The sequence below is a fragment of the Diabrotica undecimpunctata genome, chromosome 3 (assembly GCF_040954645.1).
Source record: "Diabrotica undecimpunctata isolate CICGRU chromosome 3, icDiaUnde3, whole genome shotgun sequence".
Lineage (NCBI taxonomy): Eukaryota > Metazoa > Arthropoda > Insecta > Coleoptera > Chrysomelidae > Diabrotica > Diabrotica undecimpunctata.
Window position 1 is genome coordinate 91,356,957 of NC_092805.1, and position 25,219 is coordinate 91,382,175.

Sequence of the window (25,219 nt, forward strand, 5' to 3'; positions counted from 1 at the left end):
GAGAAGGCACCTTAAGAAGAAGAAGATATATGGTACACATGGTAGTTAAAGTGTTAAAATAACTTTTGTAAATTTTTTTTTGCAAAAAACAATATATTGTAGCTCTTTTAATTACAAATCGAATGAGATTTACTAATATCCGATCGGTCAATTTCTTTTCGAGATACGTTTAATAATTTATAAAAATTCCTAAATTTTTATAAATTTTACAGGGCCAAAACATTTTGCCTAAAAAAGATAGAGACTTAACTTTAAACGGATTCTCTTGTTGGTCAATTATATTTTTATGTAGGAATAGAAATAACTGTTCAAAAAGTTTTTCAATCCCTTATTTATTACTATGAAGTATGGGCGGCTTTTGCGTTATAAGCTAATTAATCTAAAGCACTATAAAGTACAAACATTTTTAACTTATTGATACTTATAACTGAAGTCACGATAAATATTAAAAAAAAGTTTTCTACGACCAATAGAAGTACATAATTTGTTTAAAAAATCACAGCTGCTTTGTTTATAACAATTAAGAATTAATATTGGTGCCACTTAATAGTTAAAGGCCTAGGAATATTTTATGAGGATATTATTAAAAAAAAACCGCTATTTATAGTCAAAAAAGTTGACTGTTTTTTCGATTAGACGAACAGCTCGGTTTTCAACATCAAATTCGCGGCGCTTACAGTTAAATATGGACAAAATTTGGCTCTTTTTTATCTGGGGCAGCGGAAAATTTTGTGAACACTGGCGATATTTTTTTTTTTTTTTTTTTTGACTGAGATTTACACTTTAGTGACTATTACCATTTCTTTTTAAATTGCTCTTAATCATCTTATTTAGCATAATATGAAATATTTTATTATATTAAATAGTAAATATTCATATAAAACTTATAATCGTCTTTATTTAGCATAATATGAAATATTTTATTATATTAAATAGTAAATATTCATATAAAGTTTATTTTATAACAGGTATATTTATGCATGCAATATTAAATATTTTTGAATTAAAGAATAGAATGTTTAAATTAAAGGGTGGGGTGTAAAATAATAAATGTAAAATATACTCAAAAATGTTTATACATTAATCTATTATTAATATTAACATAATTCATTCATTTATAATTAATATTAATAATATTCATTAATTTTTCGTTTTTTTATTTAGATTATTTATAATTTGACTGTCGTCATCGTTTAATTACATCCAAATCTCTGATACTCTCTGACACCTCAGGACGAACCATTTTTTCGTTAGATGTTACCATCCGCGGCATTTTCTGTTGGCGGCAAATATATTCGACCAAAAAGAGGATCCATTTAGAATCAGATCTCCGTTAAAAAAAAAGTTCTGGACCAGCAAAATTTATAAAAATTTAAGAATTTTTATAAATAATTAAACGTTTCTCGATAAGAAATTGACCGATCTGACCTTACGAAGTCTCAATCGATTTGTAATTTAAAGAGAGCTATAATAATATAAAGCATTTTGAATGAAAAAAACAAACACAAAAGTTATTTAAAAAAAAATCATATTACGAAAAATCCACATTTTTAGACTTCAATCAATCGTTCATTTTGCATAAACTATTATGTGAGTAAAATTGAATTTAGTACAACTAAAGTTAAAGTTTTATTTATGTACTTTTATAATATTTTGCCCATTCTACCATAAAATATTGATGTGATAAAATAAAAATTAAAAAGAAACAAAAACACCGTTTTTGCCCCTTTAAGTGTCATAAAATTAAAACGTCTTCTGTTTCTACAGCTTGGACTACACTGCAATTTTTTACGGCTTGCAAGTTAATGAATATTCACTAATATTATTATGCTGGTAAATCTTCATTTGCAAAGTCTGAATTTTCAATTATGAAGTGGCATTTTAATGGGGCCTTAATTTTATTAAAATGCTTAAACAAAATAAAAAGCGAGGAAATGAAAAAGTTTCTCATTTTCAGAAAGCACAATGACCATTAACCTAGTCAACAATGTTGCTAAATTTTTTGCAGTTTTGAGTAATAAAATTCTGTAAAAATTATGAAACTTCTAGTTTTCGACTTCGAATCTATTTACGGAACTTTCGTTTAGTATCGATCCATTGCTTAGATGTTTTTTTTTTATTTTATAACTTAAAAGCAAAAAATATTTAGTTTCCATAAGCAAGAACTAAATTGTTAACATTAAAAATGCTGAAGAGGTTTAAGGGAACGACAAAATCGAATTTTTATTACCTAGACTTCTAGATCACCGTTTGGGATACAAATTACAGTAGTTTGGTTCATCCTTTGCTTAATTTTATTTGATTTTTCGAATATGACTAGATTCAGTCTGATCATCCATCTGAATGTTTCAAATCTATGGAATAAATTGATTATTTCAGAAACAGACGACTTTTAAAAGAGATCTTAAAACACGTCAATTTTAATTTTAGAATGTCTATAAAATGCTATACCTATGTGTGTTGGACATTATGTAATCAGTGTTGGCGTAATGACGAAATCTACTATTTTTTTAATACAAACTAAGGTCACGGGACACCTCATTTGAAATGTCTCCTAATCGCCTTTGCAACAATGCAATTATTTGAATATTTATTTCCACAGGTTTAACCAAAACTTTTTGTTTTTTTTTGATACAATTAACTTATAATAAATGTCTAGTAAAATACAATTAATTTATAATAAAATGTTGGAATTGACGACCTTCAGCAATAATGCAATAAGAAAGATGGAAAGTAAATTCTTTCCTAACATTTTCAATAATTTCAAGAGTTATTTGTGCAATTTCCGTTCTGCTACGCTCCTTTAACTCTTCTACATTAATCGGTCGACTTTGATTCACTTTAATATCTCCAAATATCTCCGTAATGCTATTCACATATCCCAGTCAGAAAATCCAAAGAAGTCAAATCTCGAGACCTTGGTGACCATTCGATAGATCCCCTTGTACCTATCCACCTACCTGGGAAAACGTTATTTAAGTAATTTTGTACCTTAACGCCGTAGTGTGGGGGCCATCCTGTTGGAACCACAAATAATTTCTATTTGGTAATAGCTGATTCAGCTATGGCATCAGATAATAAGTATAGTTTTCTTAAAAAATATGGCCATATAATGCCGGCCCAAACATTCACCTTCTCAGGATATTGTGTCCTATATTCTTCTATCCCATGTGGATATTCACTTGCCCAGTAACTATATGTCTGGCGATTTACATGACCGTTGAGAATTCAATTATGTTCTCTAAGTCACCTTCTAACAGCTCCTAGACCAGATATACTTTGTACGGATGTCACTTCTTCTTTATTAGCACTCAACAATTGATTGGTGGACATTCTTATTTACTGCGACCTTTCTCGAACTGGTATGGAGATTTTTTGAAACGCTAGTCTAACGTCCAGTTTCTTGGCTTCTGTTATTGATTTCCTACCATTTCTGGGGAGATCTTCAACATGGCCCATTTTTCATATTTTTTCTAATTGTTGATTGGGAAATCGGTTCGAGATAGCATTAAATAAATTACGAACTCGCCTGAGTTCTCACTCTATCTCCACAACCAATCACGATTAAAATCTCGATACGTTCTGTTTCTTAAAAGTTTCAATGTTGTTATGAACATCGGCAAAAAACTCAAACAGTAAAAATTTTACTTCTATTAGTTGACAGATTCATATATATATATATATATATATATATATATATATATATATATATATATATATATATATATATATATATAGGTATATAACTTATAACGAAAAAGAGGAAAGCTAATTAATTTTGTTGGAAAATACTCAGATCCTTAGTAAGGGAGACACTTACTAATCATCAATTTAATGCAATCATCATATTTCCAGCACCCTAGGAAAGATAATACCACCCCTAAAATCTTAAATAGAAAGGGGCTGAAGTGAAACATCATTTTAAATCTAGTTTTTAATTTTATGGACTTGAGAAAATTCACTTGAAGGAATTACTTTATTTCAGATTGTTGGAGGTCTATTAAGTATTATATGTATATATACATATATATATATATATATATATATATATATATATATATATATATATATATATATATATATATATATATATATATCGAGAAAAGGAGTACGACCGTCAATCCAAAATAAACTAAGGTACACTCGAAGAGTGGTGGGTTTTTCGGTCAAAGTGGAGAAATAAGAGACAAAGAAGGTGGCTACTTCATCTATTTATTGAAGACGTTTCGCTTTCTGCTCAGAAAGCATCATCAGTTCATCTAAAAAGAACAATATGAAACCAAACATCCATAGAGAAGTTAACAAAGTGTGTTACCTTACAAAGACATGTAGCAGTCAATGATGTTAAAAATATGAAAAAGCTTATGAAACTGGACATTTAGAGTTAAAGTTGTAGGTATAGTGTTACGATAAATTCTGACCCAAAACCGTAAATATATTTATTACTAATATTTTCATTCATTCACGTATTTTTTAGGTAATGCCTACCTGACACACGATGGGTCCCCCTTTGTAATAAAAACAACAATTCGAACCTTCTGGAGACAAGCCGATTTAACCATACCGGTTCTGAAAACAATTCGCCGCTCTGTCTAGAAGGCCGTAGACGTTTCCAGTCTAACAGTAGTGAATATATAACAGGACAGGACTTTTTGGAGAATAGAAAACAGTTAATTCTGAAGACGCGCTCGCGATAAAATGTTACGTTCGCTTTTTAATAAATTATGTATATTTAGTGATAAATAAATTAATATCAGTTATTGTGCTTTTTAATGAATTAAGATAAGAACAAGACATTATAAATTAAATAGACATTGAAATAAAATCATCACAGTGGTGTAAGAAGTGAGATCGAACATAAATTAGACTTATAATAATAATACAAGTGAATATAAAATAAATTGTGAAAATGGCTACGATTTATGAGCTGACAGTGACTAATTTAAGAAGACATCTTGAAGACAGAGAATTAGCTTCCACCGGAAAAAGGCTGAGTTAGTCCAACGACTAAAGAACGCTTTGCTAGAAGAAGGACTAGATCCAGAGGCTTTTATATATTTGAAGATGCTGTCCTCTCGTCGATTTCGAAAGTTTCTGGTGATGTAGCCAAAGTTTCTGGTGACATCGCATCATTAGAGAACAAAGTTTCTGGTGACATCGCATCATTGGAGAGCAAAGTTTCTAACGAGATTTCTTCTTTGGAAAGCAAAGTTTCTGCTAACATCTCTTTGGAAATCTCTAAAGTCACTTCTGAGATGTCTGCCCTCGACGATAGAATGTCGTCGTTAAAAAACCAAGTTGCTGCCGATATGTTGGCCTTCGAAGAAAAGATATGGAAAGAGATGGAAAGGAAGATGGAGGAAACAAGGACAGCAGAGAGAGGTAACAATCCGATTACAGTGGAGATAAAAGAAGACGAGACAAAATGTAAGTTGGAAACATGGCCGAAATTTGAAGGAAGTGGAAGTTCTGTGCATGTCAAAGTCCCAACTTTCGACGGAAAATCGTCATGGAACAACTACATGAAACAGTTCGAATCAGCTGCAAGAGCGAATGGATGGTCTGAAAAAGAAAAGGCTGTAAACCTGACTATCGCTCTTCGAGGAGATGCCTTAGATGTGCTTCAGACCATAGCCGTAGAGGAGACCGATGATTTCGAACAACTGAAGAAGAGGTTAAATATGCGATATGGCCACGAACATTTGGAGCATGTATATCAGTCGCAGCTTAAAAATCGAAGACAAAAGAAAGATGAGGCTCTTCAAGAATATGAGGTAGATATTGCCAGATTAGTACGATATGCTTATCCAACAGCCCCCGAAGACATGATGGAAAAATTGGCCGTTCAAACGTTTATTGATGGTCTTCGTGATCATGAAATGCAGAGAACACTGCGATTAGCTCGTCACAAGACGCTGGTTGATGTCCTATCCGCCGCCCTCGAATACGAGTCAGCTACGCAGGCCTCTGGCGGGTACAGTAAAGTTAGGACTGTAAAAGAGGAAGGAGATGAAGATAAACTTGACCAGCTCGTTAATATGATGAAAAGCATGACATACAAGAAAACGAAGACCATAAAATCAAGAAACTCACCATAAGGAAAACCAGAACGAGTCGGCTTTAGGGGAGCAGCTTCGACCCGGAACTTTTCCAAAGGCCCTCTTATACTAATAGCTTCTTTGAAATGTCGTGAAGATAGTGTATATGTAGATGGAGAAATAAATGGTAAAAAGCATACGTTGTTGGTGGATACCGGAGCGACCAGAACCATTATACGCCCGACAGTTATAAACAGCCGAAAGAAACTGTTACCAACGAGGTTGCGACTTCGGACCGCTACAGGTGAAAATGCTAACATTCATGGAGAAATCCAGGTACAATTGGGAATTGGAGCAGAAAAGTTCGTCCATACTGTTATAGTTGCTGACATCGAAGAGGATGTTATATTAGGAATGGACGTAATGAATATGCATGGATTCCAATTGGATTTTAAGAATAAGGTAATCAAAGTTGGCAACGAGGAGGTATTTCTCCATCCACATAATGACAACACTGTGCAAGCAGCCATTACAGAAGATACAGTCGTGCCTGCGAGAAGCGAAACGATCATAGTAGCGCGGCTACAGGGAATGGTGGACGAAGGGAGACCTGTTATGATGGAGCCTTGGAACCACGACGATGAGGTTGGCCGTGGAATCATAATTGGAAAAGAATTGGTGACTTCGGCTAAGGAAATTCCTGTGAGACTTATCAATGTCAACGACTACCCAGTGACCATAAAGAAAGAGACAAAAGTAGGAACTTGTGTACCTGTGACATCTATAATCCGTCGGGCGACAACATCTGATAATTCCAACGACAAATTCGACCAAATGGTTGCAGTTGCAGGACAGTCTCTAAATCAGATGGAGAAAAGGAAATTAAGGGAATTTCTTCGGCAGTATCGTGATATTTTCGTACCGAAAGGAGGAAAGACGGGAAGAACTACGGTTGTTAAGCATAAAATTGATACTGGTAATGCTAAGCCGATTCGTCAAACAGCTCGACGATTACCACAGGCGAAGAGAGAGGAAGCTGAAACGATTGTTCAGGAAATGAAGAAAGACGGGGTGATAGAACCTTCTACGAGCCCATGGGTCTCTCCGGTGGTCCTGGTTAAGAAGAAAGACGGAACGACGAGGTTCTGTGTGGATTACCGTTTGCTGAACAACGTTACCAAGAAAGATAGTTATCCTCTGCCTCGGATCGATGACACATTGGACACATTGGCTGGAAGTAAATTGTTTTCTACTTTGGATTTGAAGTCTGGACACTGGCAGGTAGAAATGGACCGAGTAGATAAAGAAAAGACAGCCTTCACCACAGGATCTGGATTGTGGCAATTCAACGTTATGCCATTTGGACTCTGTAATGCTCCTGCGACATTTGAGAGGCTTATGGAAAATGTGTTGAGAGGGTTATCTTGGAAAACATGCCTGGTTTATTTAGATGACATAATCGTCTTGGGGGAGACATTCGAAGATCATTTGAGGAATTTAGAAAACGTTTTTAATCGACTTAAAGCTGCCCAATTGATGCTAAACCCCAAGAAGTGCCAGCTATTTCAAGGTAAAGTAAATTATCTGGGTCATATAGTCAGTAAAGAAGGAGTGGCCGTGGATAAGGGAAAAATCGATTCCATTAAGGAATGGCCAAAACCAACTGACAAACATCAAGTGAGAAGTTTTCTTGGACTATGTACTTACTACCGGAGGTTTATTAGGAAGTTTGCAGATATCGCTAAGCCATTAACGCGACTTACAGAGGAAGCAAGAGAATACCGCTGGGATACAGACTGCCAAAATGCCTTTGAGACCTTAAAAAAACATCTAATAACAGCACCAATTTTAGGGTATCAACTGCCAGAAGGAGAGTTCATCTTAGATACGGATGCAAGTAATGTGGGAATTGGAGGAGTGCTGTCTCAGATTCAAGGAGGACAGGAACGAGTCCTCGGATATTTTAGTAAAGTTCTTTCAAAACCAGAACGGAATTATTGCGTCACGAGAAGAGAACTTCTGGCAGTAGTGAAATCAGTAGAGCACTTCTATCAATACCTCTATGGCAGAAAGTTTCTAATCCGAACCGACCATGCCGCCCTTAAGTGGTTGATGCAGTTTAAGAATCCAGAGGGTCAGATAGCCAGGTGGATCGAACGACTCCAAGAATACGATTTTAAGATTGAGCACCGGGCCGGAGTTAGCCATAGAAACGCTGATTCTCTTTCCAGAAGGCCATGCCCAGTAGAATGTTCCCACTGCAACAAAACGGAATCCAAGGAAGCAGCAGTGCTAAGAACGACGATTGTCAACGACGACTGGACGCCTACTAAGATAAGGGAAGAACAAGAGAGAGATACAGTTATACAGAAAATCCGAAAATGGAAAGAGGAAAACCGTCGACCACCTTGGCAGGAAATATCAAACCTATGCTTAGTAGTTAAGACGTATTGGGCCCAGTGGGACTCATTTATCATCGAAGATGGCTTGCTCAAACGAGTCCTGGAAAATGATGACGGTTCAGAGAAGAGAAGACAGTTGGTGATCCCAAAGAGCAGAATAGCCGAAGTACTTCGTCAGTTACACGACAGTCCATCGGGAGGGCATTTTGGTGTAAGGAAAACCCTTCAGCGAATTCGGGAACGGTTTTATTGGATGAACAGTTCCGACGATGTAAAAGACTGGTGTAAGAAATGTACTATTTGCGCCACGAGTAACGGGCCTTACCGAAAAAGGAGAGCTCCTATGAGACAATATAATGTTGGAAGCCCGTTTGAAAGAATAGCTTTGGACATCGCTGGGCCATTTCCAGAAAGTGAAAATGGAGGCAAATACATGCTGGTAGTAATGGATTACTTCACTAAGTGGGTCGAGATTTACGCACTTCCCGACCAGAAGGCCGCCACCGTTGCAGATAAGTTGATCCAAGAATATATCAGCCGATTTGGAGTGCCTTTGGAGATACATAGTGACCAAGGCAGGAACTTCGAAAGCGATCTATTCCAAGGAATATGTGATAGACTAGGCATGAAGAAAACAAGAACTACCGCGTATCATCCGCAATCAGATGGTATGGTAGAACGAATGAATAGGACAGTTGGCAAGTATTTGACAAAGATGGTGTCCGATCATCAGCGAGACTGGGACCAATACCTTCCGTTCTTCACAATGGCCTACAGATCTGCTGTTAACGAATCAACAGGCCAGACACCAGCCAAAGTCCTATTCGGACGCGAATACCTTGTGATCTCGAGTTTGGATGTAAACCTGGAGAAGATGTAGCAGGTGAAGATTATGTGATCGAATTACGAAGAAGAATGGACGATGTACATGAGTTGGTCCGTTCCCACCTTCAGATCGCTAGCGACAGAATGAAGAAACGGTACGATACACAAGCCGAAAAGGGTTGCTTTAAGAAGAACGACAAAGTATGGCTGTATAATCCCAAGAAGCGAAAAGGTTGTTCTCCCAAATTGCAGCAGTTTTGGGAAGGTCCATACCTCATTATGGAGAAGATCAACGATGTCATCTACCGAATAAGCAAGATTCCGAGGGGAAAGCCGATGATAGTACACCATAACCGGTTGGCGTCTTTCGAAGGTGACCACAACGTAGATGAAGAAGTGGAAGTAAACCAAGTCCACGATGTGTCTGACCTCACGTTTGAGGAATTCATGGGTGCCTATGGAGGTACCGGTAAAGCGAGACATGGTGTTACTACTGAAGAAAAGCAAGATCTACTCGCGCTCCCCGATGACTACTCGCTGGCCCTTACCATCCCGGCCAGTATCAAAGACGCACCAGGGTTGGCATCCGTCTTTCGAAGGAAGTTTGGTCGAGTTGCAGAACTTCAATGCCAAGTGCCAGCTCCCGGTAAAACCTTGAAACTCCAAGATGCATCACGTTACCTTTTCTACCTGGTAACAAAAGACACTGCCCGTGACCAACCTACCTACCGAGATGTATGGGAAGCCTTACTTCAATTGAGAGAGCACGTACTGGAGTCCGACGTGCAAAAGTTAGCCATGCCAAAGTTGGAGTGCCGCCAATTAGATTGGAGGGTTATCCGAAATATGGTGGAAGAGATCTTTAAAGACACCGAAGTCCAGGTGTTAGTCTGTTGCAATCCGCATAGTTACTGGTGCGGAGAGAAAACCGTCCCTTGTCATTTTTATACAACTGGAAGTTGTAAAAGAGGGTCCAGTTGCCGATACCAGCATACCGTTCCGGTTCCAGTCCCGACAAGGTTCCAGGAGGAACAATCTTTTAAGAGGGGGGCAATGTTACGATAAATTCTGACCCAAAACCGTAAATATATTTATTACTAATATTTTCATTCATTCACGTATTTTTTAGGTAATGCCTACCTGACACACGATGGGCCCCCCTTTGTAATAAAAACAACAATTCGAACCTTCTGGAGAAAAGCCGATTTAACCATACCGGTTCTGAGAACAATTCGCCGCTCTGTCTAGAAGGCCGTAGACGTTTCCAGTCTAACAGTAGTGAATATATAACAGGACTTTTTGGAGAATAGAAAACAGTTAATTCTGAAGACGCGCTCGCGATAAAATGTTACGTTCGCTTTTTAATAAATTATGTATATTTAGTGATAAATAAATTAATATCAGTTATTGTGCTTTTTAATGAATTAAGATAAGAACAAGACATTATAAATTAAATAGACATTGAAATAAAATCATCACAATAGTTTGCAATTTAACAAAATTAGCACAGCAAAAGAACATGTGATAAACATACATGTATATAAAAAAGTTAATATAAAAACTTAAGTAAAAAACATTAAGGTTTATTTTAAAGAACTAGAAAGATCATGAGAATGCACTTCCAACAATTTATTTATAATCAATTTGATTTTAATTTTAACTTTAGGTAACATTATTAAGTTATTTAAAATTAATATAGTAATAAAGATAAAATGAAGTTACCAGTTTTATATATATATATATATATATATATATATATATATATATATATATATATATATATATATTTGGTGTACCAAAAAGTGATACTTGCAGTTTATGCGATGCTGGAGAGAACTCTTTAAAGCACTCGAATAATTTTCAACTTGCTTTTGCGCAGCAGAAAGTTGACCGCGAAGCAGTAAAAATTTCCAAAGAAAAATGTTACATAACAATGGATCTTCAACAAACGATGCCTTTGCCAAAGCTATTAACGTCAAAATCTTTTTACTTAAGACAAATGTGGCTATACAACTTTGGAGTCCACTGTTTAAACAGTTCTGGTCATAAGTCCTATTTTTTTACATGGACTGAGGATATTGCCAATAGGGGAAGTAATGAAATAGCAAGTTGTTTGCTACGATTTTGTCTGAATAAAATCCCCAAATTGATCATTTAATAATTTGGTCAGATCAATGTGGGGGACAAAACAAAAACTTCTCCATTATTAACCTTTTTCAATACCTAATATTAAATAAAACATTTAAGATCATTGACCATAAATTTCCCGAAGTTGGTCACAGTTACCTTCCCTCTGACAGAGACTTTGGAAGAATAGAAAAGGTTCTTAGAAAACATCAGAATATTTATATACCAGACCAATATCGGGAAATTATTAGATCTGCGAGTACTAAACAAAGTGTATGCCTTAACATGGAACATTTTTTTATTGCTTTGAAACTCTACCTGAAAAACTTCATTTAAACAAAAGACTCACTAATAGTCTTGACCAAAAAATAAATTTTCGAGATAAAGTGAAGTGGCTAAGGGTAAGTTGTTTTGGAAAATACTGTTGTGAATTTATTAAAAGGTTCAATATTTATAACACTTACGGATTTAATTTATTTCTTTATTTATATTAACTTATCTGACAATAATTTATTATATCCGTACGTACAAATTCGCGAGCGCGGGTCTTGAGTATTAACTGGCCCTCCATATAAAAATGTTGTATTTATATACGAAATCCTGATATACTAGAACAGCATCGAAAGATCGCATTGTCTTGCATCGAAAAATCGAGAAGCATCTAGTTGGAGAATTCACCATAATTTTGAATCTAGAACCTCCGGCGAAATTTCTACAACAAAACAGAATATTAGTCATCATATATTTTACAGTTATTTTTAGGCCAGGATTTTTATCGTAACATTGCCCCCCTCTTAAAAGATGGTTCCTCCTGGAACCTTGTCGGGACTGGAACCGGAACTGTATGCTGGTATCGGCAACTGGACCCTCTTTTACAACTTCCAGTTGTATAAAAATGACAAGGGACGGTTTTCTCTCCGCACCAGTAACTATGCGGATTGCAACAGACTAACACCTGGACTTCGGTGTCTTTGAAGATCTCCTCCACCATATTTCGGATAACCCTCCAATCTAATTGGCGGCACTCCAACTTTGGCATGGCTAACTTTTGCACGTCGGACTCTAGTACGTGCTCTCTCAATTGAAGTAAGGCTTCCCATACATCTCGGTAGGTAGGTTGGTCACGGGCAGTGTCTTTTGTTACCAGGTAGAAAAGGTAACGTGATGCATCTTGGAGTTTCAAGGTTTTACCGGGAGCTGGCACCTGGCATTGAAGTTCTGCAACTCGACCAAACTTCCTACGAAAGACGGATGCCAACCCTGGTGCGTCTTTGATACTGGCCGGGATGGTGAGGGCCAGCGAGTAGTCATCGGGGAGCGCTAGTAGATCTTGCTTTTCTTCAGTGGTAACACCATGTCTCGCTTTACCGGTACCTCCATAGGCACCCATGAATTCCTCAAACGTGAGGTCAGACACATCGTGGACTTGGTTTACTTCCACTTCTTCATCTACGTCGTGGTCACCTTCGAAAGACGCCAGCCGGTTATGGTGTACTATCATCGGCTTTCCCTTCGGAATCTTGCTTATTCGGTAGATGACATCGTTGATCTTCTCCATAATGAGGTATGGACCTTCCCAAAACTGCTGCAATTTGGGAGAACAACCTTTTCGCTTCTTGGGATTATACAGCCATACTTTGTCGTTCTTCTTAAAGCAACCCTTTTCGGCTTGTGTATCGTACCGTTTCTTCATTCGGTCGCTAGCGATCTGAAGGTGGGAACGGACCAACTCATGTACATCGTCCATTCTTCTTCGTAATTCGATCACATAATCTTCACCTGCTACATCTTCTCCAGGTCGACACCCAAACTCTAGATCACAAGGTAGTCGCATTTCGCGTCCGAATAGGACTTTCGCTGGTGTCTGGCCTGTTGATTCGTTAACAGCAGATCTGTAGGCCATTGTGAAGAACGGAAGGTATTGGTCCCAGTCTCGCTGATGATCGGACACCATCTTTGTCAAATATTTGCCAACTGTCCTATTCATCCGTTCTACCATACCATCAGATTGCGGATGATATGCTGTAGTTCTTGTTTTCTTCATGCCTAGTCTATCACATATTCCTTGAAATAGATCGCTTTCGAAGTTCCTGCCTTGGTCACTATGGATCTCCAAAGGCACTCCAAATCGGCTGATATATTCTTGGATCAACTTATCTGCAACGGTGGCGGCCTTCTGGTCTGGAAGTGCGTAAATCTCGACCCACTTAGTGAAGTAATCCATTACTACCAGCATGTACTTGCCTCCATTTTCACTTTCTGGAAATGGCCCAGCGATGTCCAAAGCTATTCTTTCAAACGGGCTTCCAACATTATATTGTCTCATAGGAGCTCTCCTTTTTCGGTAAGGCCCGTTACTCGTGGCACAAATAGTACATTTCTTACACCAGTCTTTTACATCGTCGGAACTGTTCATCCAATAAAACCGTTCCCGAATTCGCTGAAGGGTTTTCCTTACACCAAAATGCCCTCCCGATGGACTGTCGTGTAACTGACGAAGTACTTCGGCTATTCTGCTCTTTGGGATCACCAACTGTCTTCTCTTCTCTGAACCGTCATCATTTTCCAGGACTCGTTTAAGCAAGCCATCTTCGATGATAAATGAGTCCCACTGGGCCCAATACGTCTTAACTACTGAGCATAGGTTTGATATTTCCTGCCAAGGTGGTCGACGGTTTTCCTCTTTCCATTTTCGGATTTTCTGTATAACTGGATCTCTCTCTTGTTCTTCCCTGATCTTAGTAGGCGTCCAGTCGTCGTTGACAATCGTCGTTCTTAGCACTGCTGCTTCCTTGGATTCCGTTTTGTTGCAGTGGGAACACTCTGCTGAGCATGGCCTTCTGGAAAGAGAATCAGCGTTTCTGTGGCTAACTCCGGCCCGGTGCTCAATCTTAAAATCGTATTCTTGGAGTCGTTCGATCCACCTGGCTATCTGACCCTCTGGATTCTTAAACTGCATCAACCACTTAAGGGCGGCATGGTCGGTTCGGATTAGAAACTTTCTTCCATAGAGGTATTGATAGAAGTGCTCTACTGATTTCACTACTGCCAGAAGTTCTCTTCTCGTGACGCAATAATTCCGCTCAGGTTTTGAAAGAACTTTACTAAAATATCCGAGGACTCGTTCCTGTCCTCCTTGAATCTGAGACAGCACTCCTCCAATTCCCACATTACTTGCATCTGTATCTAAGATGAACTCTCCTTCTGGCAGTGGATACCCTAAAATTGGTGCTGTTATTAAATGCTTTTTCAAGGTCTCAAAGGCATTTTGGCAGTCTGTATCCCAGCGGTAATCTCTTGCTTCCTCCGTAAGTCGCGTTAATGGCTTAGCGATATCTGCAAACTTCTTAATAAACCTCCGGTAGTAAGTACATAGTCCAAGAAAACTTCTCACTTGATGTTTGTCAGTTGGTTTTGGCCATTCCTTAATGGAATCGATTTTTCCCTTATCCACGGCCACTCCTTCTTTACTGACTATATGACCCAGATAATTGACTTTACCTTGAAATAGCTGGCACTTCTTGGGGTTTAACATCAATTGGGCAGCTTTAAGTCGATTAAAAACGTTTTCTAAATTCTTCAGATGTTCTTCGAATGTCTCCCCCAAGACGATTATGTCATCCAAATAAACCAGGCATGTTTTCCAAGATAACCCTCTCAACACATTTTCCATAAGCCTCTCAAATGTCGCAGGAGCATTACAGAGTCCAAATGGCATAACGTTGAATTGCCACAATCCAGATCCTGTGGTGAAGGCTGTCTTTTCTTTATCTACTGGGTCCATTTCTACCTGCCAGTATCCAGACTTCAAATCCAAAGTAGAAAACAATTTACTTCCAGCCAATGTGTCCAATGTGTCATCGATCCGAGGCAGAGGATAACTATCTTTCTTGGTAACGTTGTTCAGCAAACGGTAATCCACACAGAACCTCGTCGTTCCGTCTTTCTTCTTAACCAGGACCACCGGAGAGACCCATGGGCTCGTAGAAGGTTCTATCACCCCGTCTTTCTTCATTTCCTGAACAATCGTTTCAGCTTCCTCTCTCTTCGCCTGTGGTAATCGTCGAGCTGTTTGACGAATTGGCTTAGCATTACCAGTATCAATTTTATGCTTAACAACGGTAGTTCTTCCCGTCTTTCCTCCTTTCGGTACGAAAATATCACGATACTGCCGAAGAAATTCCCTTAATTTCCTTTTCTCCATCTGATTTAGAGACTGTCCTGCAACTGCAACCATTTGGTCGAATTTGTCGTTGGAATTATCAGATGTTGTCGCCTGACGGATTATGGATGTCACAGGTACACAAGTTCCTACCTTTGTCTCTTTCTTGATGGTCACTGGGTAGTCGTTGACATTGATAAGTCTCACAGGAATTTCTTTCATAACCTCATCGTCGTGGTTCCAAGGCTCCATCATAACAGGTGTCCCTTCGTCTACAATTCCCTGTAGTCGCGCTACTATGATCGTTTCGCTTCTCGCAGGCACGACTGTATCTTCTGTAATGGCTGCTTGCACAGTGTTGTCATTATGTGGATGGAGAAATACCTCTTCGTTGCCAACTTTGATTACCTTATTCTTAAAATCCAATTGGAATCCATGCATATTCATTACGTCCATTCCTAATATAACATCCTCTTCGATGTCAGCAACTATAACAGTATGGACGAACTTTTCTGCTCCAATTCCCAATTGTACCTGGATTTCTCCATGAATGTTAGCATTTTCACCTGTAGCGGTCCGAAGTCGCAACCTCGTTGGTAACAGTTTCTTTCGGCTGTTTATAACTGTCGGGCGTATAATGGTTCTGGTCGCTCCGGTATCCACCAACAACGTATGCTTTTTACCATTTATGTCTCCATCTACATATACACTATCTTCACGACATTTCAAAGAAGCTATTAGTATGAGAGGGTCTTTGGAAAAGTTCTGGGTCGAAGCTGCCCCCCTAAGGCTGACCCGTTCTAGTTTTCCTGATGGTGAGTTTCTTGATTTGCGTCGTACCTAGGGTGCTTACAGGAGCTTCGCACGTGTCCTATTTCGCCACAATTCCAGCATCTGATGGTCTTCGTTTTCTTATATGTCATGCTTTTCATCATATTAACGAGCTGGTCAAGTTTATCTTCATCTCCTTCCTCTTTTACAGTCCTAACTTTACTGTACCCACCAGAGGCCTGCGTAGCTGACTCGTATTCGAGGGCGGCGGATAAGACATCAACCAGCGTCTTGTGACGAGCTAATCGTAGTGTTCTCTGCATTTCATGATCACGAAGACCATCAATAAACGTTTGAACGGCCAATTTTTCCATCATGTCTTCGGGAGCTGTTGGATAAGCATATCGTACTAATCTGGCAATATCTACCTCATATTCTTGAAGAGCCTCATCTTTCTTCTGTCTACGATTTTTAAGCTGCGACTGATATACATGCTCCAAATGTTCGTGGCCATATCGCATATTTAACCTCTTCTTCAGTTGTTCGAAATCATCGGTCTCCTCTACTGCTATGGTCTGAAGCACATCTAAGGCATCTCCTCGAAGAGCGATAGTCAGGTTTACCGCCTTTTCTTTTTCAGACCATCCATTTGCTCTTGCGGCTGATTCGAACTGTTTCATGTAGTTGTTCCATGATGATTTTCCGTCGAAAGTTGGGACTTTAACATGAATAGAACCTCCACTTCCTTCAAATTTCGGCCGTGTCTCCAACTTACATTTCGTCTCGTCTTCTTTTATCTCCACTGTAATTGGATTGTTTCCTCTCTCTGCTGTCCCGGTTTCCTCCATCTTCTTTTCCATCTCTTTCCATATCTTTTCTTCGAAGGCCAACATATCGGCAGCAACTTGGTTTTTTAACGAAGATATTCTATCGTCCAGGGCAGACATCTCAGAAGTGACTTTAGAGATTTCCGAAGAGATGTTAGCAGAGACTTTGCTTTCCAGAGAAGAAATCTCGTTAGAAACTTTGCTTTCTAAAGAAGCGATGTCGCCGGATACTTTGTTCTCCAATGATGCGATGTCGCCGGAAACTTTGGCTACATCACCAGAAACTTTGGCTACATCAGAAGAAACTTTCGAAATATCGTCAGAAACTTTGTTCTCCAATTTCGAAATCGACGAGATGACAGCATCATGTTTGTCTTCAAATATATAAGTCTCTGGATCTAGTCCTTCTTCTAGCAAAGCGTTCTTTAGTCGTTGGACTAACTCAGCCTTTTTTCCGGTGGAAGATAATTCTCTGTCTTCAAGATGTCTTCTTAAATTAGTCACTGTCAGCTCATAAATCGTAGCCATTTTCACAATTTATTTTATATTCACTTGTATTATTATTATAAGTCTAATTTATGTTCGATCTCACTCTGACACCATTTGTTGTGAATTTATTAAAAGGTTCAATATTTATAACACTTACGGATTTAATTTATTTCTTTATTTATATTAACTTATCTGACAATAATTTATTATATCCGTACGTACAAATTCGCGAGCGCGGGTCTTGAGTATTAACTGGCCCTCCATATAAAAATGTTGTATTTATATACGAAATCCTGATATACTAGAACAGCATCGAAAGATCGCATTGTCTTGCATCGAAAAATCGAGAAGCATCTAGTTGGAGAATTCACCATAATTTTGAATCTAGAACCTCCGGCGAAATTTCTACAACAAAACAGAATATTAGTCATCATATATTTTACAGTTATTTTTAGGCCAGGATTTTTATCGTAACAATACTTTTACAAAACTAGTTTAGATCCGTTTACCCCATTTATGGAAGTTGACTTACAAAAAAAAAGAGAACTGATAGTACAAAGTAATCAAGTTGTTTTACAAAAGTTACCTAAATGCGGTGGTTTGACTTCTGAAAAAATTTCAAATCTACAAGATCAACTTACGTTAATTCCAGCAGAGTATAAATGGTATTATCATATTGTTTTAGAAGAATGTTTGAAAAAACCCTAAGAAAAAACGTAATTCATGTTAAATTTAAATGTTTCTGTGACTTTGTTTATAAATTTTTAATGTATCTTACTTTGCTTTTGTTAATCTGCAAATAAAATTTAATTTCCAGATTATTTAATAGTTTTTTTTTGTTATTTTTTTAAATTTAAATACAACATAGGTGACATAACACCTTTCTCTACTCAAGTTTATACCAACATCTGCATAAAATGTTGGTTGATTAAGGTGCTATGTCCATTAAAATTAAAATTACTAAAAAAGTTTAAATTCTAGAAAAACAAAAAATATTATATAAAAAAGTAAAAAACGATTCTAATCTAATAAGATATTGGTAATGTTTATAAAATTTATTAAAAAAAATATATAAGTGAAAACGCGTTTCCTTCAATTACTCAATATCTGAAAAAGTGGACATGGCACCTTTATCATCTCATGTCTTCAATTATTCTAATAAATTTACGGGCATTTTTTGCTTTTTTATTGCAGTTGGTCTGTATTCTGGGTCTGTTAGTTGTATAGATTTATCAGCAAGACTTATAATTACAGACATCTTATGGGAGAATGGATGATGAGAATTGTAGTTGAGATATCGTGAAGACCATCTTTTGTAAACCACATAGTTGTAACTGTATTATTAATGCGATGAAAGGTGATATCCAGAAAATTTATTTTATTATTTTGTTCAATTTCTATAGTGAACTTTATTTTTGGATGGTAACTGTTGAATTTATCTAAATTTTCGGTCATTTTATTTGTTAAAATAGCACAGATACAGTCATCGATATAGCGGTAGAAGAATGGTACATTAAAATCTAAATGACTCATGACAGATTCTTCTAAGTCTTCCAGAACCAGTTCAGCAATGACACTAGAAATACTTGCACCCATTGCACATCCATCCATTTGTTGGTATATTTCGTCCTTATATAAAAATTATGTTGAGTTTAATGTTAACTCTACAGATGATTGGAATTTTTGCAATGTGATTTTAGTGTACTCTTTTATGTCATTCCACTTCTATTTAATGAAAATCTACTTCCACATCTAATATAATTTATTAAACCTAAACCCAAGAAAAACTAATTTTATATTAAATATACATAGTACGGTTCAAGAAACTCAAAACTATATATATATATATATATATATATATATATATATATATATATATATATATGTAAAATAATTAACATATTTTATTACGTAAAACCTTGTTCTTTAAATACCTTTCCTTTACGTAGTTTTACAAGCAGCAATGGTAAGTATGTCCTTGAACTTATTGCTAAATTTCAGGAATCTGATTTCATTGCTAATTAAGTGCTGTTGATTTTGGCATATTAATCAATCCCCAAAAACTATCACATCATCCCCTAGTTCAAAACAGACCTTCAGAAAAACTGAGATATCGGCCAAAAAGCGAACCGCAAGAAATTTATCCAGGTAAGTAAAAAATATCATTTACTCAATTTTTTGGGCAGTTACTTGTATTCAAAATAAGTACACACATGCGTTTTTCATTGATATAGTTCTGAGCCTTTTGTTAATTCACCATCTTCCGAGAAACAATGGGTGTTGTAGCTTTTGTATGAAGCTACAATAATTCTTGTATTTTGGAAAAGGGTGAAGCAATAAAAAGCATTGTTGGCGTTGAACTGCATCAATAAATTAAATAAAAACCATGTATGAACTGGTCTTAATTACTAAATAATACTAAATACATCATTTTTCGTAAAAAGCATAGAATTGATCGTAAGTATCTAATAACCAATAGCGCCTCAACTTCGGCAGAGGTAAGACGTATTTACAGTGATTGAGTTTGTATGCACGTGTATTCCCTATAGTTTGGGTGGATAAATATATGTTACCACTTAGATAATAACCAACATATAGTAGAAACTAGACTATAGTATATTTCACGCTTTTTTAAAAACCTGTAACCCTTTTCGTTACAGAGATATAGATATGGCTATGCTAGCTTTACCGTAAAGTTAGCATATCAATTGTCTCTCGGAAACGGTTACAGCAATATCTCGTTTCTTTATGCTAATAAATTAGTAGTTAATTCCTTGAGGTTCACTTTTCTAGTTTCATCGTTTTTGGTCGATATCTCGATTTTTCCAGGGATGAGTTTTGCGCTAGGGGGATGATGGGGTAGTTTGTGAGGATTGGTCAATGTACCAATAACAGTAATTAATTAGCAATAAAATATGCCACCGAGATGGGCCCTGTAACCCTTTTCATTGCCGAGATATAGCTATGGCTATGTTAGATTTACCGTAAAGTTAGCATAGCCATTGTTTCTGGGAAACGGTTGTAGCTATAAATTGTTTCTTGCCGTAAAACTTCGGTAATAATTTAGCAATCAATTAGGTATTTGCGGTTCGCTTTTTTGCTGATATCTCGGTTTTCCGGGAGGCACATAATCATTCCGTATAAGTATTTAGCACCTAGGACTTTTCTATTGGTCCTTTGTGGCACGCGGACATGTTTCAACCAATAAGCGGCGAGATGCCAAATACGTATATGGAATGTTACTTTGGTGCGAAATCCATATGCGGAATGTTAAATATTCGTAGACCAAAAAAGATGACTTTTTATTAAAATCAGTTAAAAGGAGACTTATTTTAAAATATTTGTAATGTATGATTAAAGAAAACTAAAACAATGCAATAGGAAATTGTTTCTCGAAAACGGCTACAGGAATAAATTTTTTCTTTCCGTAATAAATTTGCAATAATTTATACTGTTGGTATGAATTCGTCCTTGTAAAATAGATATGCTAACTTTACATACCTAATAATGAAAACGTCAAAATAAAGGATATTTAAAACTTAAATTGTGATTAATTCCTATTAAACATAGTAAATAAAATAGCAAAAAATACCAAAACAACCTAACACAATTTTTAACCACAGAGCTTTAACATCGCCAAATATAGAGTCAGATGACAACCTAGCCAAATTTTTTAAAACTATCACTAATCGAGATAAGACTATAATATGGTTCAACTCAGTAACGAGGGGAGAACATGTAAACGAGAAGTGGCCAAAAATACAATGTAATATGATAAACGCTGTAAAAGAACGGAACCAGGTCTGAGGATAATTAACCTTAACACAAGATGTGGCATACGAAAAGAGGAAGGATAACCTACAATATTATAACAATAAAATAAACGGCACCTACCAGCAATAAAAAGATACAAAAAGCATAAAAAGAGACTATTGGGCACGATTCACCAAATACATGGAACACGCTCCTTTCTGGAGCGCAAAGAAACGTTTGGAAAATCCTTAAGTAGAAAAAAAACCATTAAGTATTGAACCTAAAATACCTACCAATTATCGTACAATCGCCTTGCAGGTTGTCGAACTCTTATTCTAACAAGGATATTTAATAAGGATAATACGATTAAGGAAAAATACATAATCATAATCAATGAAGAGAAACAAGGGCATCGACAAAATAGATTAACTGTAGATGCTGTATTTATACTGACGACAAATTAGTGAAAACGCATTTTTAACGTGTTACAGTTACTAAAAGAATAAACTCAGTCCAGCAGAATGGTAAAGTTCATTATAGGTAAGATAATTAGACACTAACAACAAAACGAAAACTAAAGTCGAGAACGAACTAGTATCGAAAGTAGAGATTAGCTCTATATCCAACAGGAAGATAGCTAAAATCCACTACTCTTCAACTCAGTAATAGACAAAATCAGAAAAGAAATTAAAAAAGCAGGACAAGCATACTCGACCAAAAACAAATAAAAATCCTTTGTTATGATGAAATCTTGATCTCAGAAAATGGTAACCTACAGCGAATGGTAAAGTTTGTTTAGCAGTAAATGGTTGACTTCAATTAGTACCGAATATAAACATCCTGGATTAACCGATAATAGTATAAAAGGCCCGGTTTCAGGTAACAATGGTTTACCTGAGGTACAAGGTCTTAACAATGGACCAAGTCAGATAAATTTAATAATATTTACGACCGCACTAATTGAAGTCAACCATTTTCTGCTACAAACAAACTTTACAAACATTCAAGGCATTGGCTGACATACAATATTAAAATATTTACATAGAATTCGAGTATCTGGAAGTATAAATATCCATCTAAGGAAGCCTGAGTTGTAAGAAAACCAGCAAATAAAGCCGCTTATATATCAGAATGAAGAGAAAGGCCAAGAAAGAAATGGATAGATCAGATCGAAGAAATAGGAAGAAATAAAGGGAAGGCAAATGGATATGAGAGAACATAGAGAAGGTATATCAGACGTCACCTGCAAGAATGGGGATATGATGTTAGATGGGAAATTATGTATAAATAAATCATATTTAAGATCAATGTCATTATTGATCATACATATGCGATAGAAACGAAAGCAGTGCGATGAGGAAAACTGGAATGCAATTAGCACGTGACATAAATGGATAGTGTGTGACTAGCCCAAATAGCAAGATATTTATGATCAAAAGGTACCAGACTACCAGGAAGACCCTTTAAAAGATGATGAGGAAAACTGGAATGCAATTAGCACGTGACATAAATGGATAGTGTGTGACTAGCCCAAATAGCAAGATATTTATGATCAAAAGGTACCAGACTACCAGGAAGACCCTTTAAAAGATGAAGAGATAGCTGACAATCAAATACGACTACAGTCTTAACATCGGATAAGGACATGCCTAAGATCTAATATAAAATAATCAGAAAATTATATGTAAGTACTACTATGGTACTCTGGAAGACACTTGATGTTTAGGCCTAATACAGAAAATATATCAAAATCGTATGCCAAAACAATTTCGTTATTTATTGAAGACCACAAAGTATAAGAAATAGAACTACATAGTACTAGAACTGGATTGTGAAAAAGATTTCGGGAAGGACAAACATAGACGACAACTTCATATCGAAAGATTTATAATACATAAAACAATTGATCTAGGATTAGTACTAATAAGTAATTGTATGTATTATAATCATTACAATATCAAAATTATTTAATTGGAAAATGTTAAAATTGTGTAGGAAATATCGGTAACTCTTTATTTGCGTAAGTAAATCAACTACACAACTGTCCTAAACTTTTGACATTAATATAAACCTGAAAATTATTTTTAAAAATTTAAACTGGTTTTTAGATTTATTTTTTGCTTGGAGTCTATTAATTTACATATAAAAATGTTAAATAACATGATTATCTTCATAATATTGACAAGGTGAATTATTGTATCTATAGAAAAACCAATAACAAATTTTATATCAAAATAAAATATCTTCCTTGTTGTTATTTAGTAGGTACTTACCTTTTGAATTTTGCAAATAACAGTAGCAGGTTGTACATCGTGTGACATGTGACGAGTGTCCAGTAAACAAATAGCACAAACACATATCTTACAAATCGAACAAAACATGTTGAGAGTCTCTTCAACATGTTCAGGGCAATTTCCTGTTTTGCCTTTTGTGGAGCTATTTAAACCTCTCTTGGGGTCAGATAAGACGTGTTTAGCTAGAGGACCTCTTAGAGGATGGCAGGATTCGCGGCATGAAGTGCAGTATCTTACTTCGCACTGTTCGCACATTACAGTGGCATCGTTGGCCGGTTCTTTTTCGCACATCTGACATTTTAAGGACAAATTCTTAATTTCACTGTATTTCTCGACGATGTTTTGCATGATTCTGTATTTGGGAAGATTGTGGACCCCATTTTCGTCGAAGTAAACTAGTTTATGGCACACGGGGCAAGCAACACTCAGGGTACTCGCTACCGACAAATTATTTTCAATATAACTGTTAGGTCTAGAGGCACAAATAACCCCACTGTCAGTTTCGCTCAGTATTGACAACTTGTCACTTTCTTGATAGTCTCCTGAACTTCCCGATGTTACACTTTCCGCATTTTCTGGCACAGAGTTTAAGGTCGAAATTGTGTTATGTGTGTTAGCCGGCTGCTGAAGATGGATAGCACAAAGTAAACATAAAGAATGATGACACGGAAGAAGGACGGGATTGCTGAAAAATTGTTTACAAGCGGGGCAACATAGTTCTTCATCCATCGTAAGTTTGGCCTTTACACACTAAACACCACGCACCAACTACCGACTACACGCTACAACCCTACTACAACTTACAACTGTGCCAGGCATTGGCTCTTGAGCTTTGAAAGTCGCGAGTCGCGAGATCGAGACTTGAATGCTTAGCGCTGTTGTCAGCTTTACAACAAATAAATCCAGAATTTGATAGCAGTATTTTTATTTTTATTTTCACAATTTATACTATATTTATACCTAGAAACCGTTCATGAACTTGCTATTATATTTTGGAAGTAGTCAGCTAATTAATTACCATAATATTTATTAACTCTTATTTTAGTAGAGTCAGAATAAAAAATTAATAACATTCCAGTTAGAGAAATTGCTTGAAGTAGTATAATACATAGTAAAATATTTTAGATAGGGTTAAACTACAACCTAAAAAAGGTTGATTAGTGCATATACAAATACGATTAGTAGACATATTTCGATAGAAGATTTTGGTGCCAAATTACAAGGCACTAACTGTAAATAATTAAATCATAGCCAACAGGATTTGCACAGTTAACGTCGACTAATTAACCCTTTTTTATATCATATCCTAATGTTAAATTATTTTACACCATCTACTAGGTATGAACATAATCTTTAGTGTCTTTAATACTAAAAATATAAGTTTAGAAGAAGTTACAGTTACAAAAATAAAAAATGTTACCATGCGAAATTTTGGTTCATATTTACACTCTTATTTCAGATTTGTCTGGAGGATCCCTCTCTCTTCAGTCCTACCCAGAGAGAGTGTACTGGTCATCGTATCGTAATGTTG

General features: G+C 36.4%; 1 protein-coding gene across 2 annotated transcripts in view; it reads right to left on the bottom strand.

Moving 5' to 3' along the window:
• Trim9 (E3 ubiquitin-protein ligase Trim9) overlaps positions 1-24,516 on the bottom strand; it is a 396,351-nt gene extending 371,835 nt beyond the window's left edge. For both annotated transcript variants that reach the window (XM_072526279.1, XM_072526278.1), the window contains exon 1: positions 23,668-24,516. In XM_072526279.1, coding sequence (XP_072382380.1) covers positions 23,668-24,417 — 750 coding nt within the window. In that variant the 5' untranslated portion in view covers positions 24,418-24,516. The remainder of the gene's footprint in view (positions 1-23,667) is intronic.
• Positions 24,517-25,219: the final 703 nt, after the last annotated feature.